Raw genomic sequence first — 16,951 nt, 5'->3', positions numbered from 1 at the left:
TAACCCACAGCACATTCTGAGGTTATAAGTGGCATTTGAAACCTCCCATGTTTTCCCAGCTTGCTTGCTTCTTTACTCAATTACAATAGCTTTTATGAGCTCAAGGAATTCACCATTTGACATATCCACCGGCACAAGGGCAGAAATGGCAGCTAATACAAGCTCTGTAAGAGCTTTCCATGTCTGAGAGAGGGTTCTTCAGTTGTATCATCCCCTGCTGCATTTGCCAAGGCTTAAAGTTGGACTGATCTAACTGAGAAACTTTCTTCCATACAGCTCTGTTAAAAAAGAACAAACACAAATTAATTGCTAAACAAAAATGTAAGCCAGAGTTAGAGTTACTGATACATGTTTACCAATATAAAACATTAGAACACAAATGTAGAACAAATATTTGAAAACAAAGTCTTGGTGAAAATCAACATGTTGACCCCCCCCCTTTACCTCTTTATCCTCTCCCAACCTTAACCTATCGTCTAGACATTTTTGCCTCCATTCATTATATGTCATGTGAGCTAAAGGTCATGATCGACCTGCTAAAATCACAGTCTTCTCATTCATCATCACATTATGAACTACCCTGAATCAGCGTTTACTTTTTTTGGCCCACTACATCAGATAGCATAAGAGGAGGGACATGGGCTGATAGCTTGCCATCCACCACCCACAGGGGATTGCATGAGAACTTCTCTTGTCATCTTTTTGCTGCATTCAAGTGCTCTCAGCGAGGTACCTCTTTAGCTGGCATCGTTCAGAAGAAATTCAGTTCTTTCTCTGAGACTCCACTGGAGGACAAAACCACCACGACTTTCATCCAGTACCCATGCCCCCTCTAAAGCCGTCTGTACAGGCTGGACCTAGCACAGTTTTGTTTTTTTTTTTTTTTGTACTAGTGGAACAATTACGCAACGTTCATGGGTTTATCTGCACAGAGGAAGAAGGTCTGTTTGCAACACAGGCACACCTGCAATCCATCTTGGATGGATTACAAGGTACATCTTTACTACTGTTGTTTCTTATGACAACTAAAATAATGGGGGCCTAGTGTTATTAAAATCTGGCCTTTGTTTTATGTAGGCTAAAGGTAGACTCTTACCTCTTGTTGAAATATATTTCTATATTTTCTGAACTTTCACTTACATTAATCTCAATTCTACATAGAAAATGTAACTTCTAGTTTATGAAGTCTAATTCACAGGCTGTAGAGAGCAGATTTTTCTCTTTCCCTTGTATGGTCAATGATTTACTTTTCTTGGTTTTAAACAGAAAGCACATTACTAGTAAAAATAAAATGAAAAACAAATACCATGAACAGGCTCAGAGAAAATATATTTATGATATGATATATTAATATTTAATTGCTGCCATCGTAGGTCAGTTTCCCTTAATATTTGATACTGTTGACTTCAAATAAACTTTAAGCTATAATTGTTAGCTCATAAGTATATCTTTGATAGGGCATAGATGGTGGACAGGCTTGGAACAGAGTTGGAATTGTTTGTGAAATGTGTGCTGTGACTTACTTCACTTTTAACTGTTTGCTTTTTCAAGGACAGTGGTCCAGCTGTGTTATTGAATTAATATTTATAACCATTTTTATAATATTCTGATCTGGGAAATCATCGTTACATATTTTTAGCTGAGATTTCTAGGTAAAGAAAGCAGTGGTTTGGTATGTGCAAATAAGATGTTGTTGCTATTTTTCAAATGTCCATAATTGCAGTGGAGAAAGTAAGTTCATCAAATGAAAGGAAAAATTTGAGCTTTCATAGCAAATGCTGTTTTTAGCCTGCTTCCATCTTTGAACTAAGATTACACTAAACCGCTCTTTCCCTTTTCACAAGTAGGCCTTGGAAATTAATATGCTAAAATTAGTAGGCATGTTTGCATTTTCAACCTCTCCAAGTGCAAATAGTCCATTCCAGCTATGTCTTTATTGTACAACTTTTTTTTTTTTTTTTAAGAATGCAAACGTAATTCTTTATTACCACATTACTCTTCCACATTGCTTTAAAAAAATGAAAAAATAAATAAATCTGCCTCTGCTTGGCCATACAAGCATGAATACAGAAACTCCCTGACTGCAGCGTCCTTGCTGACTCCCTCAGGGCAGAAGACTGGCTTTGTTGGAGGTGCTTTGGCGAGTCTGTCTCTGGCATTTGACGGTTCAGCTTGAGGGAAGGTAGGAATGTAAGGTTATAAAAATCCAATGCCTTTTTTGTTTCCAGGAGGTGGAGAAGGGAATGGGGGAAATCGCCTGATCACTAGAATAGCAAGGTCTATGCTCTGTTCAGTAGTTATTATTAGTCCCGAGAAAAATTAAATCCAGGGTATACCATTTTGCTAGGGTTGTACCTGGGAAGTTGCATACCTCAGAGTATTGACACAGGTTTTGCATATACCTCCTTATGAATAAAGATGAGATGGTGTATTTCTAGTAAGGCACTGCTGTCCTAAAATAATCAATAACTGCATAGTCATGGACTCTTTCCATTTTTTACAGTATAATTTTTTTTTCCTGAAAGTTTCCTATTAAAGTTACCTCTCTTCCATTTCACTTTTTCACAGGCCTGGAACTTCTCCTCCTAACTTGTGTAGAAAACAACGGAGAAGTCTAATTTGCTTAAATAAGATTGATGAATGATTTGCTACGAAGACAACTGAAAACCGAATGAATCATTTTCAACTAGAGATAGGTAACAGGGTTTTAATTGCATGCAACCTAAACACTGGCACTACCAGGAGAAATTAACTGCTGTAGCTAATCCTTGCTGGCCACATGCCATATCTTGGAACAGGATTCCTGTGGGCGAACAGGTCTGGTGGTGGCCATGCTCACAATGTGTGACTGACGAAGGACTGAGCAGGTGCGAGTGTTTGAATGCGGGCTGACGTCTGGCTTACAGGCAGAAAAGTAAATGAGGATTTTTCTGGGAGAGGTAAGAGACCTGTATGAATTACTATCTTTTGTTTGTTTGTTTGTTTGTTTGTTTTTCAGAGAAAATGAAAAACGTCTTTATTGCCAACTTGCCAATGAGAAAAGCTTCCAGAAACAGACCCGAGTTTCTCCTCTTGGCCACCAGATGTCCCTCCTGAGCAGGGAAATCCGATGACCTGAAAGATACCCAAACGTCTGTAATCCACAACATTTTTGAAGATATGACTGGGAAAGGAAAGTTTGAGTGAAAGTAACTGTTACAGCAGTTTTTGAATAGCGTGCATGCTACGAAGGCTACATGGCAAACAAAAAATTCTGCCAGTAGCACTACAGTATATGTTTAATTAACTCTTAAAATGTGTCATAGCCTGCAGCAACTACATAATACATAGCCTTTGCCTTCCTCCAGAGAATTAGGTATTCATCTCTCTTCTGAAGTCTTCACATCCTTTTGCAGAAACATGCACTTTCAGATGGCAGGGATACCTGAAATCTGTAGCTGTGGGAAGATTAATTCTTTCTAGGTCTGATAACATTAGCTGAAACCCAAAAGTACATTCACATCTACACATGAGAGGCATTTCCAGGGATAAGTAGCCTACATCTCTGGGGAGCACTGCTGAAAAAAGACTTAAATGAAACTTCTCAAAAAGTGCAGTGACTTGCTAAGGAGGGCGATTAGCTTCCTAGCTACACACAGAGACTTAACAAGAAGGTAACTTCACAGGGAAGTACTTGAAGGTTCACTGTGTGCCTATGTCCCTAGACCACATCAAGCTCAGATGCCCAAATGTTGCCAACTGTTATTACACAGCTGCTATTTACTGCAGAAACCCACATGCAAATGGAAATGTTCCAAATATTTTTCTTTCAGAATAAAAACATACAGGTGATACACATTTGCTACACACAATCAGGGAAGCACAAATGCGTGGCAGCTGCCCTGGAGTTTAGTGCTGTCTGTCGCTAAGCATGCACCACCTCTGCCTGGCTTCAAGAGGAGCTGGGGACATTTCAGACCAAAGGGCTCATTCTTCAGAGCTAACCATATCATGTGGTACTTCCCTCTGTAGCTGTCAAAACAGGAAGCAGCAGCTACAAAGTCTTGCCGGAGAAAGCAGCGTAAACTAGATCCGAACTGGAAACTGGAAAGTGACTGACTGGAAAGTGAATGCCACAGAGGCAGCTGCTCCCTTCCCTGACCACCCCGGGGATAAGTACCTGCCTGGGAAATCACCCTCACGCTGAGGCCAGAGCTCCTGTGCTTCCTCCCCAGCCTCCAAATGCCCCCCTGAAGGCAGATATATAAAAGGCCTTGGGAGGGATGCAGGAGAGCTTGTGCACTGGGCTCGCTTTTGGGAAACATGGGTTTTCCTAGCAGCACCCCACACCTTGCTGCTCACTGCCTCTCCCCCTTTAATCAAATCAGCCCCAAGCTTAGTTAGAAAAGTGGATAAAAAAGTGCACAGTACAAAAGTTTCCCTGGAACAGCCATCCCTACTCCCTAGGGGATGAGGCGTGAAGGTAATGGGGTCCTGCATAGCAAAAGGAGAGTGTTGGGTCCATGCTGTCACATGCACACTTGCTTTCAAATAGAAGAGTATCTGCATAAACTGAAAAATGGGCCAGCTGCAAAAATGACTTCCACACTCTTCCCTTCCACCTATCTGTGCTCAGATCTCCTTAAAAAATGCCTTTTTTCCTTCCAAAACAAGGTTTAAATAACCAATGTTATGGTTCCTTGACTGGTGGAGTTAAAGCACTCATCTGTAACCTAACTTGCATATAAGCAAACATTCGGTGTAACCTCCGCTTCTGCAAATAACATATTCTGTCTTGAATATTCTCAGCTGTGCCTCTGGGAAACTGAATACAAGCTTATTGCCAGATTCTGATTCTAATAAAGTTAATGGAAATTTTGCCAGTGACTTCAAATGGTCCAGATATTATTCTCAGGGCCAACTCCTATGAAATTATCCCAGTTCAAACCCAGAGCATTTCCACTGATTTCAGTGGGGCTAGCCTGGATTTACTCATCCAGCCCAAGCAGAGTTGAAGCTGATCCTTGAAGTCAGAGGCCAGCATAGGGAAGAGCCGACTCTCAGTCAAGCTGACGGCCACTAAAGAGTGTTTGTTTTTTTCCAGTTTTGCGAAGGAGCTGGAAGCAGAGCTTCCAATCCCAGATATTTTCTGTCAGAACCGGCTTGTGCCTTCACAGGAGGAGAACCTTTGTCCCAAAACACACGTGTGGATCGGTACTGCATTGATCAGTGACCCGGAGGGGGTCACCTGTGCTTAGTGCGTGTCCTGTGCTAAGTTCTGCCGGGTGTCCTCGGAAAAGGGACCTGATGCTGTAACCCGTTCACCGCAGGATGTTTTCAGATGAGCAGCAGCCCACCCACCTCCGTAACAAACAACCCGCGTTCCCTAAATCTTGAGGACAGGAGGAACGAGTCGCTTTTCCCCGCCACCCCATTTACTTTTCTCTTCCGAGCGAAAAATCCCCGTTGGTTTCGGGGGGCAGCGCTGCTCGGAGGCTCCGGGGGCGCAACCTGCGGCCGGCGCCCACCTCCCCGGCCCCTTCCCCTTTCCCCCCGCCCCGCTCCGCCCCGGGGCCGCGCTACCTGCGCCCTCTGCGGCTCCCCGCCCTGGAGGAGCGGCCGCCCGCCCCGGCGAGAGGCGGGGGCGCTGCTGATCTGCCTCGGCCGCCTGCAGCCCCGGTCCCCGCGGGCTGGCCGGAGCGGGGCTGCAGTTTGCGGGACGGGAGCCCCTCGGCTGCAGCGCGGGGAGGGCGCAAAGTCCGCTCTTCATCCTCAGCATCACCCTCAGCATCATCGCCTTGCTTCCCCGACGGGCATGGCGAGCTGAGCTGTGCGCCCAGCAGCCGGGCCGGGGGGCAGCCCCCCGGCTCACCTGAGCGGCGATGGGCACCGGAGGGGGGGCCGAGCGCTGAGCCCCCCTGGCCCGGCCGTCCCCCGCCGGCCCGCGGCGTTAGGGTGTCGCGGGGGGCCGGGGGGGGGGGGGGAGGGAGAGGCTGGAGGGCTGCGGGGAGCCCCAGGGGAGAGGGGGGAAGTGGGGAGCTCTCCCGCCTCCGCCCGGCCCGGCGCCATGCCGCGGCGGCTGGCTTGGCTCTGCTGCTGCTGCTGGGCAATGCTGCTGCTGCTGCTGGGCTTCTGCCGCTCTGCGGAGCCCACGGAGGGAGGCAGCCTCGGGGAGCAGCCGCAGCCTCCTCCCGCAGCCTCCTCGGGCTTCCTCTACCGGCGGCTGAAGTCGCACGAGAAGCGGGAGATGCAGCGGGAGATCCTCTCCGTCCTGGGGCTGCCGCACCGCCCGCGCCCGCCGCCCCGGCAGCCTCCGGTCCCGGCCCCGGGGAGACTGCCGGCGGCTCCGCGCTTCATGCTGCGCCTCTACCACGCCCTGGCAGAGGCTGCGGAGGGCACCGCGGCTGCGGAGCAGCGTGGTCGCCAGCCGGTGCCCGTGCCCAGCGCGCAGGACAGCGCCTTCCTCAACGACGCTGACATGGTCATGAGCTTCGTCAACCTGGGTGAGTGGAGGCTGCGCGGGTGCGGAGTAGGGGGGCTTACGCGGCTGCGCAAGTCCCCGCTGGGGATGCGCGGCGAGGGGCCGGGGGCTGGAAACACAGTGGGGCGTGCTGGGGTTGTGCGGGGTTTGCTGCAGGTGAGGGCGAAGCATCCCTCCGTACCCTCCGGCGTTGACCAGCCAGAGGTGCCCAAACAGAGAAATAATAATAATAAATCATTAAAAGTTGCATTTTTGCTGTGATGGTAGCACTCAGAGCCCTTTGACGCTAAAACCACTCCGCATGGGTTTCTGTGCACAGCCGTGGAAGCGCAGGTTGCACTGATGCTCCTGGAGCTGGGGCAGAGTGCCTCTCCTCCTAGCCCCTGCTGTCCCTTTAGTCTCTTTTGAGCCGTCCGAGCTAGTGTGGGGATGAATACGTGACTCCGTGTCAGCTGTTCTGGTGCTCGAGCCTGGGAATGTGATAGAAATCTTGAAATAATTTCTGCTAGACGTCAACCTGCTCTTCAAACAAATTATGCTGTCAGCATGTTGCTGCTGTGAAGGGCTCCGAGGTGGGAATTTCAGTGGGAAAGCCATTAAGATTTTTACTTGAAGGAGCCCTGAATGCTAGCCTGCAATTATGAGGAAACAGTGTAATTAGATTCAGCCTAATGTGGAGAATGAAAATATTTCAGTTGGCAAATTGCAGTTCCTTTTTTAGTGAATTCCTGTGAAGCTCGAGCATCTCAGCAGCGAGTCAGCTGAAAACTGGATCTTTTCACCAGTGGTTGCAGAGCTGCACATCAGGCACCTGCAAACAGCTTGTGGTGTTTGACAGATACAAACTGGTGTGCATTTCATGTTTCCTAATCTAGAGCAAGGGTACGTCTAGGAGTGGGAAATCCATCTGAGTTATCAACACCGGTAGATGCGTTCAATAGCTCTGTACCATAGTACATGTATTTAGAACAGATTTAGCCCTAGTCCCTGGGGCTGGGAGATTTTTGTACCTGATGGAAATCCCTGGGCAGGTCAGAGGTGCTCCCCTCACGCTGCGAGTGTTTGCTCTGCTGCTTTTGAGTGCAGAGTCCTGAAACCAGCTGGCAGCAAAGCCAGCAGAGTCTGTGGCTAGCTCAGCCCCTGAGGCACGTGGAAATAGTGTGTGGATTTTGCAACCAGACAGCAGGTACCTCTGTGCTCCTTTTTGCTGCACTGCTCCCCTCCCAGCCTCTCCAAATCCGCCTGTCCTTCGGGCAAACAGAGCTGCTACCGGTGTCTCTCTCCTTTGTCTTGGGGACTTTAGAGACCTGTGCATGAAGCACGTGATTTTAGTAAGCACGGCATCATCCCTGCAGCTTTCTGTGAGCAATCCCCACAGCACATTTTACTTGAGGGGTGCTTGGAAAAGTGCTGGGCAGTTCTCAGAGGAGCTGATTTCAGGGAGAAATTTGAGCATGGGTTGTTTTTAGGTGTTTAGCACCCAGCTTTATAAAGCATCTGGCGAGCAGTATTAGACAGCAGACCTGAAAGAATTTGTTTGTTTTGAAAATAATAATTTTCAAAATAATTCATACGATTCAAATCAGTTCTAATAATTTCTATCTAGACACTTATGTAACAACAAGGAAAATTATTCATGTAACGTAGTAAAATCGCACAATTGAAACGCTGGTTAGGAGTTTCAGGAAGTATGAATCAACTGCAGAAATTTCTCATCAACTTCCAAATTCCGAGTCATAAACTGTAATGTCATTGAACATGGTTGTTTGTTACCAAAGTGCTTGCAGAGCGACTGACTGAAACCAAAGAACTCTTCAGTTGTTCTCTGTAGCTCCTCTGACTTGTCAGGGATATTTTTTCTTCATGTGTGTATGGAATTATTGTTTCCAACAAACAATAATTCATGGCAGAAGACTAGAGGAAGCCAGAGGTTATATTGTGATATGGAAACTGAAGGTGCAATGGGTGAAAGCCAGCCTGTGATCTGTCGGAGTGGTTTGTTAGGATGTAGTCTAGAAAATGCAGACACGGATGGTGGGACCAGAGCAGAAAGGGAAGAGCCCTGCCCCTCAGGGACACCGGCTTGGTGTATGCCCCCCTCCAGGGGGTGTATGCCAAGCAATCCTGAAAGCTCACAGTTGAAGTGTCCTTATAAGCAAATCCTGCCAGAAGAATTTTGTTTGGGAGTTTCTGCATGGGGTCAGGCCTCCTATAGTAACTTGCGTTTGGTTAAAATCAGCTTCTGAAGAGCTGCGTCCGTGTTCAACCTTAAAGAGTTGTCTTTCCATTACTGAAGTGACAGCTACCAAAGAGATCTCAGTGGCCCTTGCCACTTTCTCAGAACCAGAGGTGTATGGTATTATTTGAGTATACCTCACGCAGATTGCCTTGAAGGCGCGTGTGGATGAAGGAAGCGCGTAGATCTTGGGGAACTACTGTGTGCATGTGAAAAAGGTGTGAAAGACAGCCACGTGCCTCCTTCTGCTTAATGGGCAGCTGCTGTGACCTGCCTTCAGGTGCTTGTGCTGCTTCTGCTGCAGCACAGAACCAGGTGAATATTTGACATGGTGTTTTTTGTTGTGCTGCAAAGCCATTGCCTAGATTAGCTGCATGGAGAAGTCCTGCTTTGTTGTGAAAGTCTGAAGGTGTTAAGGCTTCTTAAAAAGTGCATTTAATTTTTCCAGCACTCTAACCTGAAAAGAGTCAGTAGCTTGTAGTCTCTGCTGATTTTAAATGTGCTTTTTTTTTTAATTATTATTATTTTTAAACTATTATTAAGAAAAAAGAAAAAGAGATGTGCACAAAGGAGTTAGAGGTTCCCCAAATACAGGGAGCTGCTCTCTGACTGAAAGGACAAGAAACATCAATCTTCAAAGTGTAGAGTGTGGGATTTGTCCTGCATACCTAGTGATGTCTGCACTGTTGTATGGACTTGTGAGATGTGGGCAATAATTACCTGAGGGGCTAACTTAAGAAACTTGGAAAATTCAAAATTCCTAGGAGATATTTAGCACTTTGATTTGTTAGGCACCTGGGAAGCAGTATCAGGGAGTATCATAAGTGTCTGTTTCTGTTGCAAGTGAAAACACACAGAAGATTCAAACCACTTCATATAATTTAGAGAATAAATTTCATTTGTCAATCTAGATATCAAAAGAGATTTTGATAGAAAATACTGGCTACCCCAGGTAAACCTGCTTCCTATTATGGGAAGATGATCCCCAAAGTATCTTATTTCAGGCATTTTCACTGGGATGAGGCACTCAAAAAGTGCCCATTTCTTTCCATTTCCCTCATAGGAAGCCTGGATATCGAGTTCAGATGGAAACATCTGTGTTTTGGATCTCTCTATTTGAGGTTTATCAGATCAACCAGGGCACCTAAATTCTGTGCCAAGGGAATGTACAGCAGGGGATGAGGTGCTGGAGGGGGCATTATGGATCAATGAATATCCTCATGAAACTGTTCCTCTTCAGGAACATCCCTGATCTAAATGTAGCACTGGCACATCTTGACACAGTGCTTTTTTGGGGGGAAGAAAAATGTGTTACTATTTCCTATTTGACTAATATACCTTCCTCATGGCATCTAGTAGGGTTAACTCTTCTTTATCCTCTTGGTATGACCTGGGGTCGGTATGGACGTTGGTCTTTGAGGGAGTTATGCTGGACTGAGGGCTAGACTCAGGCAAGTGTCCTTCTGTTTTTCTTCCAAGGCTGCTCTAGTGAGAGATGTATCAAGCCCCTCACAGCAAATCCCTGCTCTCTAAGTCCAGGGAGATGAGGAGAGAGGAGTCACTATTCAAACCAAACTGGGCTGGGGGCTGTGACTGATCAGATGTCCCCTTGGTTTCCTCTAAATCATCATTGCTGAAGTGAAAGGGAGATGTTCTCTAGTCCCTGTTTTACTAGCTGATGCTTTTGGAGAGCAGTATGTGCAATTTGTAGCTGCAGAAACAAGACTCTGGAAGGCTTTTCTAATTTAACTGTGGCCAGAATTACTCCCTGTGTAATGGGAGGAACAGTCTGGATCAAAACTGAGAAGCTTATCTGGTCCCTTATACTTGCGGTTCCCTATCCAGGCAGCCACACTGGGAAGAAAATGTATGCTTCCCCTAAGAAGGGGAAAAACAAACAAACAAATAAAAAAAGACCCAAATCTAGGGCTATTGACAGCCAGATAGCAATGCAAGAAAAGTCCAAACTAATCCAAATTTGAGGGACAACTACCATAGAAAACGCACTTATGAGTTGTGATGGCTGATTATCCACAGTATTGCACATTCCTGTTGCTGCCTAACAGCATGAATTCACTGTATCACTTTATCTATGGGAGAAAAGGCTCACACCTTTATGTCAAAAGACCCACAGGTCTCTTGGAAAGACTTAGGGCAAACCCAAGGAAAACCCAGATCATCCCTGAAGCTTTTCTGCATGATTTGAGTTGTGGCCATGTTGAAAAGCTTCTTGAATCTTTGAATCCCCCAAACCCAGGCAATTACTGTCTTCCCTGCCAATGTAAAGCTTGCTGTACAAATTCTCTCTCGGCTTGCCTACAAAGCAGCAACTTATGGATGTGGTGTCTTCTAAGTCATCTCTTCATCTCTTTTGGCAGCAGGCACTATCCAGATTTCCTTCTAGGAACGATCTTGCATAAATCCATGGCAAGCACTTACGCACAAGCACCATGTCTTTTCATGGGGAGGAAGCAGGACTCCATGTTCATTTCTAAAGCAGTTGAATTTTTTTCTTCTGCAGCCTCTGATCAGCCTACCTGTCTTACTATGTGTTATCGTGCTTGGTGTCAGAGGATATGGAATTCGGTAACCAAGATGTATCAGGGACGTGGTGTGATTATAGTGATGGGACCTTACCATTCATACTGTCATCCCATCTGTTTATACTCTTGGCCACATGTTGTAAAGGTCAAGACATCTACTCACAGGGAATAACTGGAGTGTGTGATGCTGTGTATCTGACTGTGCTGCCAGCTGGCTGTGTAAAGCCTCGCGCTCTCGGCATGCGAGCATCCTCCTCCACGTGTGTCCAGAGCAGGCCAGTATTAGAAATCATGAAGCTGACGATGGGAATAAGCTTACTGACATCTGCCAAGATTAGCGTGCTGGGTTTTGATGCCAAGACGGATCCCAAGTGTCAGAGAGCAGCCTTATATTAGCTGTTCAACTGATGCAGCTCAAGGTCCTCATGTATGTCATCTTAGTGAAGTCACTGCTTGCTAGCTGCCTGCTGGCACGTAGCTGACTGATGACAGGATTAAAGAAAAGGCAAACAGTCCACCGTCATACTTTGATTGTTCTTTCCCTTTTTAGAAGGAGTTTTTAGAAGTCCTTAGCTCTTTCAGGCTATGAATTTGGGTGACTACAGGAATCCTTCTGGCTTTGGACAGATGTGTGGCTCCAGGAGAAGCTGCTGATCAAAATATGCAGTGTCGAAATTGGTGGAGGGCCACATTTGTATCCAAGCAGTGTATCCAGGTGTCAGTGTCATCCGGACTGAGCTATTCAAACCAGATCACGTGGGATTAGCCAGTACTATTCTCTATCTTCTGAAAGCTTTTTAGAGCTTAAAAATTTACACTGTCCTAAATTTGGGTGAGTGAAAAAAGATAAAAAAGCGATTAGTAATTAGAAAAAGTAAGTATGTGCCAAAGTGGTCTTGATCAATTCAAGCCAAATTTTGTACATGTACATAAATAAGAAGTTACATTTTGGAATACAAACCTAGGTGTGTGTGTTTATTTGTTTTGAAAATATGAAAGCAGCATTTCCTAATTCTTTTTGCCACTCAAACAAAGCTGAAATCAAACTGCTTCTTTAAGAAAGGTGTTCTTTTCAGAGCTTCCCTTCAGCTGAATGTTTCATCAGCAAATTACCTGGGCAGCCACCGTGGATGTCCTGTGCCGAGCTCCTGCAGGGACTTCTTGCTGCAGGCTCACGCCTTTGCCAAGGAGCTGCATGTCCTTGCTGAGCCCTGCCCAGCATATCGTGGTGGTGACGCTCTCTCTCGTAGTTTTAAATATAAACTTTTAAGTGGTGTTTGTGATTTAGGAGGAAGGAAGGTGGTGTTTAGACTTTCCATGCTGTGGAGGCATGATTCTTTTTAAGTCATCTTGCATCATTGCTAACTTGTGCGGCGTTAGAGGAAAGTACGAGTTACTTGAGACATAAACAGTACCATTGTGTGTTTCTGCTGTTTCCCAGCAGTGGCACAGCAGTGTTCTTAAGTACGCTCCACCTACCAACAGATTAGCATTTCCGTTTGGCCATTTATGTAGTGATGTGAAACAGAGAACAGACAGTATAGGGATCTTCAAAAGCCACCTGGGCAACCTGCTCTGGGTGGCCCTGCTTGAGCAGGGGGTTGGACCAGGTGGCCTCCAGGGATCCCTTCCCACCTGAACCCTTCTGGGATTCTGTGATATTGGATGGATGGAAAAATCACTCGTGGTTGAGAGAGTCTCATTTGATTTAGCAGGCATCACACCAGTGTGTGAGAGACCAAGGTCAAGGTCCAGAAAGTCTCTTCTGTGTGAATGGTTTGGAGGGTGGCACTGGGTCATCCCAAGGTTTCCTGTTTGATGTGTGGAGAGGGCGATCCAGGCTGGGATTCACCAGCTTTGATACATGTGAAAACCGGCCAGTGACTTGTCTCTTTCGACATTTCATGGCTGGACGAGCAGGAGGAGCAGTGCCTCCTGCCTCCTCCCAGGGAGCTCTGAGGCCCTGTGCCTTGCACCTGGGGCCGGTTCCCAGGATGGTGGCTTTTCGGGGAGGGCACAGGGATGCAGCTGCTGCAGGGGCCTTGCAGGGAAAACAAAAATAAAAAAAAAAATTAATTAAGGGAGCTGAGCCTTGCTGGGACTGCAGGGGTGTTTGGTGGGTCATGCTGTGGTTTGATTTATAAAACCCACTTTGGACTGGGCCCGGTATTTCCTGAACTTTCAATTAGTTAAATTCCAAGGCCAGGAGATAGCCACATAGGATTGGGTGGGTTTTAGGGTGTGGATTTTATTTATTTATTTATTTATTTATTTATTTGTGATGGCATAAGATGATTTTTTTGTTTTTAAGGGCACAAAGATTTTGACAGAACTGCCTGCAGCCCTCTTTTTCACATTGCAGTGTTCATCATAGCACAATGACAGAATTGAATCAGTCGTAGCAACAGTGGGATTTTTTGGCAAAAAAAGTATAATGTAGACAGAGCTGAAGTGTTCTGCTAAGTAAAACAGTAGCTGTATTTTAAGAGAGCTAGACATGACTGTTTTGATCCAATGTGGTGTTAATCACAAGAATACATAGCTGCTTTCCTGTGAACTTTTCCCTTAAAAATATCCAATGATATCACCTGATGTTTTGCATGAATGCTCAGTATAACCAGCATTTAGAACAGCTGGCTCCATGTAAACTTGGAATATTCATAGGTCAAATATTAGTGTATAAATAAAAACATTTTGAAAATGAAAACAGAAGCGCAGTATTTGAAATACACTCAGTGTGCAGATGTACTTCAGGGCTTGAATAGCTTTACAAATTAATCAAGGCACTGTTAACACTTGTTCTGAAGAAGTCAAATTTCCTGATAGTAAATGAGAACATGTATTTCAAATGGTATTCCAAAGATGTGTTGCACCATATAATTTAACAGTCATTTGCAGTAAGGAAGACATATGAATCAACTGCTTGAAACTCCCACACAAATAAGATGCATTTGATCAAACTGAAAACTTACTGGGGTGAATGGAGAGCCACTTTTTTTTTTTTTTTTATCAGGTGCAGGCTGTAAAATATGCTGTGTTTAAAACATAAAACTGATATTTCATGCAAGTGCAGAGGCAACATTCTTATCTTGTCATTTACTGCATTACGTGTGCGTGGTGCGTATGGTCAAGGTATTAGACACTGTGTTTGTTTAAGGGCTAAGGGGTGACATAATGTCTATTGAAGTGTAGTCATTTAGCTTCACACCAGGAAACAAGGATCATGTAAAAAATGAGAACAGATTAAAGCCTGTGGGCAGGCTGTGATATTCACGCCCATAAGCAAAGAGGTGTTGGTGAAAAGGGTCTGTAGTTTTTGTCTGAAACGGAGGAGCCGTATTGCATCATTGTGTCTCCTGACCGCTGCTCCCTGGAGTTTCCAGAACACTTGAGAGATGAATCAGGGAGAGTAAAACTGTACACAGTCAATCCCAGTCCTCTTACAGAGAATAAAATTGTCCAAATTAGTTGGAAAAAATGTTGAACCATAACAAGCATCTACAAGACGCAAAATACTTGTCTGCCTCCGTCTTCGTAAACTGTGTAATAAAAGCTGTTTAGACATGAACGTGTAGTCTAACTTCCATATTTTTCAAACCTCATTAAAAGTATGTGGAATAAGGATCTTTACTGGAGAATAAAGAAGTGGATGGGGCTTTATTTCTGCTTAAGCACAGTTATGATAGACTCTCAGAATAATTTGCATTGGAAGGGACCTTAAATATTATCTAGTCCACCCCCCTGCCATAGGCAGGGATGTCTTCCACCAGATCAGGTTGCCCAAAGTCCCATCCAACCCTGGTTTGAACATACTTCCAGGGGTGGGGCATCCACAACTTCTCTGGGCAGCCTGTTCCAGTACCTCACTCCCTTCATCCTGAAACATTTTTCCCTTATATCCAAAGCAGATTAAGCCCAGTTCCTCAATACATTTGCATGCAAGCCCGAGAGGCTTTTCCATCAGCTTTCCCCTGACCTTCCTCACCTTGCCAGGGTCAGGCTTGGCTCCCCTAGGGTCCCAGCAGCGGAATACCCTCTGGGTGCCACAGGCTGGAGGGGATGCGGGGCCCCGTTCTGCAGAGGGGTAGCGTAAAGGCACCCTCATTTACCCAAGAACTGGGAGTCAAAGCCTACGTCTCAGGCATGCTCCTATGGGTTAGTGAGGAATGCTGAGCAGTGATTCACCAAGACAGGCTTTTAAAATCTCAGTAACAGCCATGGAGAACTAGAAGATCCCAAATCCCAGTTACATACATGAGTGAAAGAAGATGTGTGCTTATTTTTAAGCATCAACTTTATAATGAATGGACAGGATCGATTCAGTAGTAGTTCCTGTCACAAAATAAGTTTTTCTAATTGCAGTGTGTGACTCAGCTGTGCATGATCTTTAGTGCAAAATGGTGGGAGCATGGTTCTAAAATTTAAGCTAGTTACGTAATTAGTATTTGGATATCTGTACAAAGATTTGATCTGAAAGTATAGAATCCAGGTATGTGATTGAAATGATGAAGTCTAGAGAATAAACCCTTCATTTTAGAAAAGCAGCAGTCTCTCTTGCCCACAAACCAGCATCCTGAGACCACATTTCAGGCATGCAGACCCTTTTCTTAATTATTGTAACATCAAACGTCTTCAACATGAAAGGGACCAAGCAGTGGCTATGCAAGATAATGACTTGTTTATAAAAATAATTTAAACAGCATATGAAAAGAATAAACATGCATGTCCTGCCAAAATTCACTGTATGTTCTGCAAGCTTTAGTGATTGTGAATCTCTTGGCTTGCTCTTTCAATCTCTTTTCTGTTAAATTCCTCTCCCCCCACAAAAAAAAAGAAAAAAAAGAAGGGGGAGGGAGGGAGGGAGGAAAGAAGGGATACAAAAAGAAAGTTCTCATACTTAAGGAAGTTCCTACTTAGTATGCTATGGAAGATAGCTGGAGAGAAAATGTTTGCTGAATGCAGGGCAAGAGATATTTTCACTTCAAGATGTCTGTGTTTTGTCTCTTGCATGTGATGGTTTTTACACTTTAATGACTGTAGCAGCCATCGTCTCCAAAAATGTTCCATTCTGCAGGATGTGGAGGGCTCCTTGCCTGTTATACAATGCAAGGATACGACTATCTTTTATCCAGGGCCTGAAAACACTTCACAAGCATCGAAGTCATACAGTGTGCTCTGACTAATGTAAATGGCCATTATACTCATTTTCCGAATGGCTGAACGGAGGCTCAGAGGGCACGATAAGACCAGGAGGCTGTGATGAGGTCCACGAGGTTCTTGCTCGTGGCCCTGTGATATAACCACGAAACCACATCTCTGGCCTGGCAGGCCTCCAGGTGGCTTGCACAGTACACTCTTATTTGGCAAAATCCATCCTCCCCCAGGTTGCAGCATCAGTCATCTGGAGACCACAGCTTCTCACTTCACATGCGCTGTGGTCCTCCCTGATGGTGAACCTTCCTCACCAGCGTTGCATGATGTTCTGTGGGCACCCTCCCTCAGGGACATGGCTCCTCAGCCATGCTTGTGAGCAGCTTGGCTTTGGTATCACCTCCTGCTTTTGTGGGTGCTCTCTGAACACAAATATTCACCAGTTGTCCATTTGTACCTGATATGTACTATTGGCCCTATCCTGTGGAGTACATGGCATGGGGCAGAGGTGGGCTTGTGTGGCCATGAGCACAGCTGGGCCACCCTGAGTCTGTCCAGGAG

General features: G+C 45.4%; 1 protein-coding gene and 1 long non-coding RNA gene across 2 annotated transcripts in view; both read left to right on the top strand.

Moving 5' to 3' along the window:
- Positions 1 to 855: 855 nt before the first annotated feature.
- LOC125183734 (uncharacterized) lies at positions 856 to 3,813 on the top strand. The gene is made up of 4 exons (XR_010828970.1): positions 856 to 992; positions 2,060 to 2,182; positions 2,569 to 2,696; positions 2,999 to 3,813. It is a non-coding gene; the product is annotated as an uncharacterized lncRNA (long non-coding RNA).
- A 2,139-nt stretch (positions 3,814 to 5,952) lies between these two features.
- BMP6 (bone morphogenetic protein 6) overlaps positions 5,953 to 16,951 on the top strand; it is a 92,826-nt gene continuing 81,827 nt past the window's right edge. Inside the window, exon 1 of the mRNA XM_048072067.2 lies at positions 5,953 to 6,482. Coding sequence (XP_047928024.1) covers positions 6,047 to 6,482 — 436 coding nt within the window. The 5' untranslated portion in view covers positions 5,953 to 6,046. The remainder of the gene's footprint in view (positions 6,483 to 16,951) is intronic.

The sequence above is a fragment of the Anser cygnoides genome, chromosome 2, assembly GCF_040182565.1.
Source record: "Anser cygnoides isolate HZ-2024a breed goose chromosome 2, Taihu_goose_T2T_genome, whole genome shotgun sequence".
NCBI classification, from domain to species: Eukaryota; Metazoa; Chordata; class Aves; order Anseriformes; family Anatidae; genus Anser; species Anser cygnoides.
This window is presented reverse-complemented; position numbering and strand designations above follow the sequence as displayed.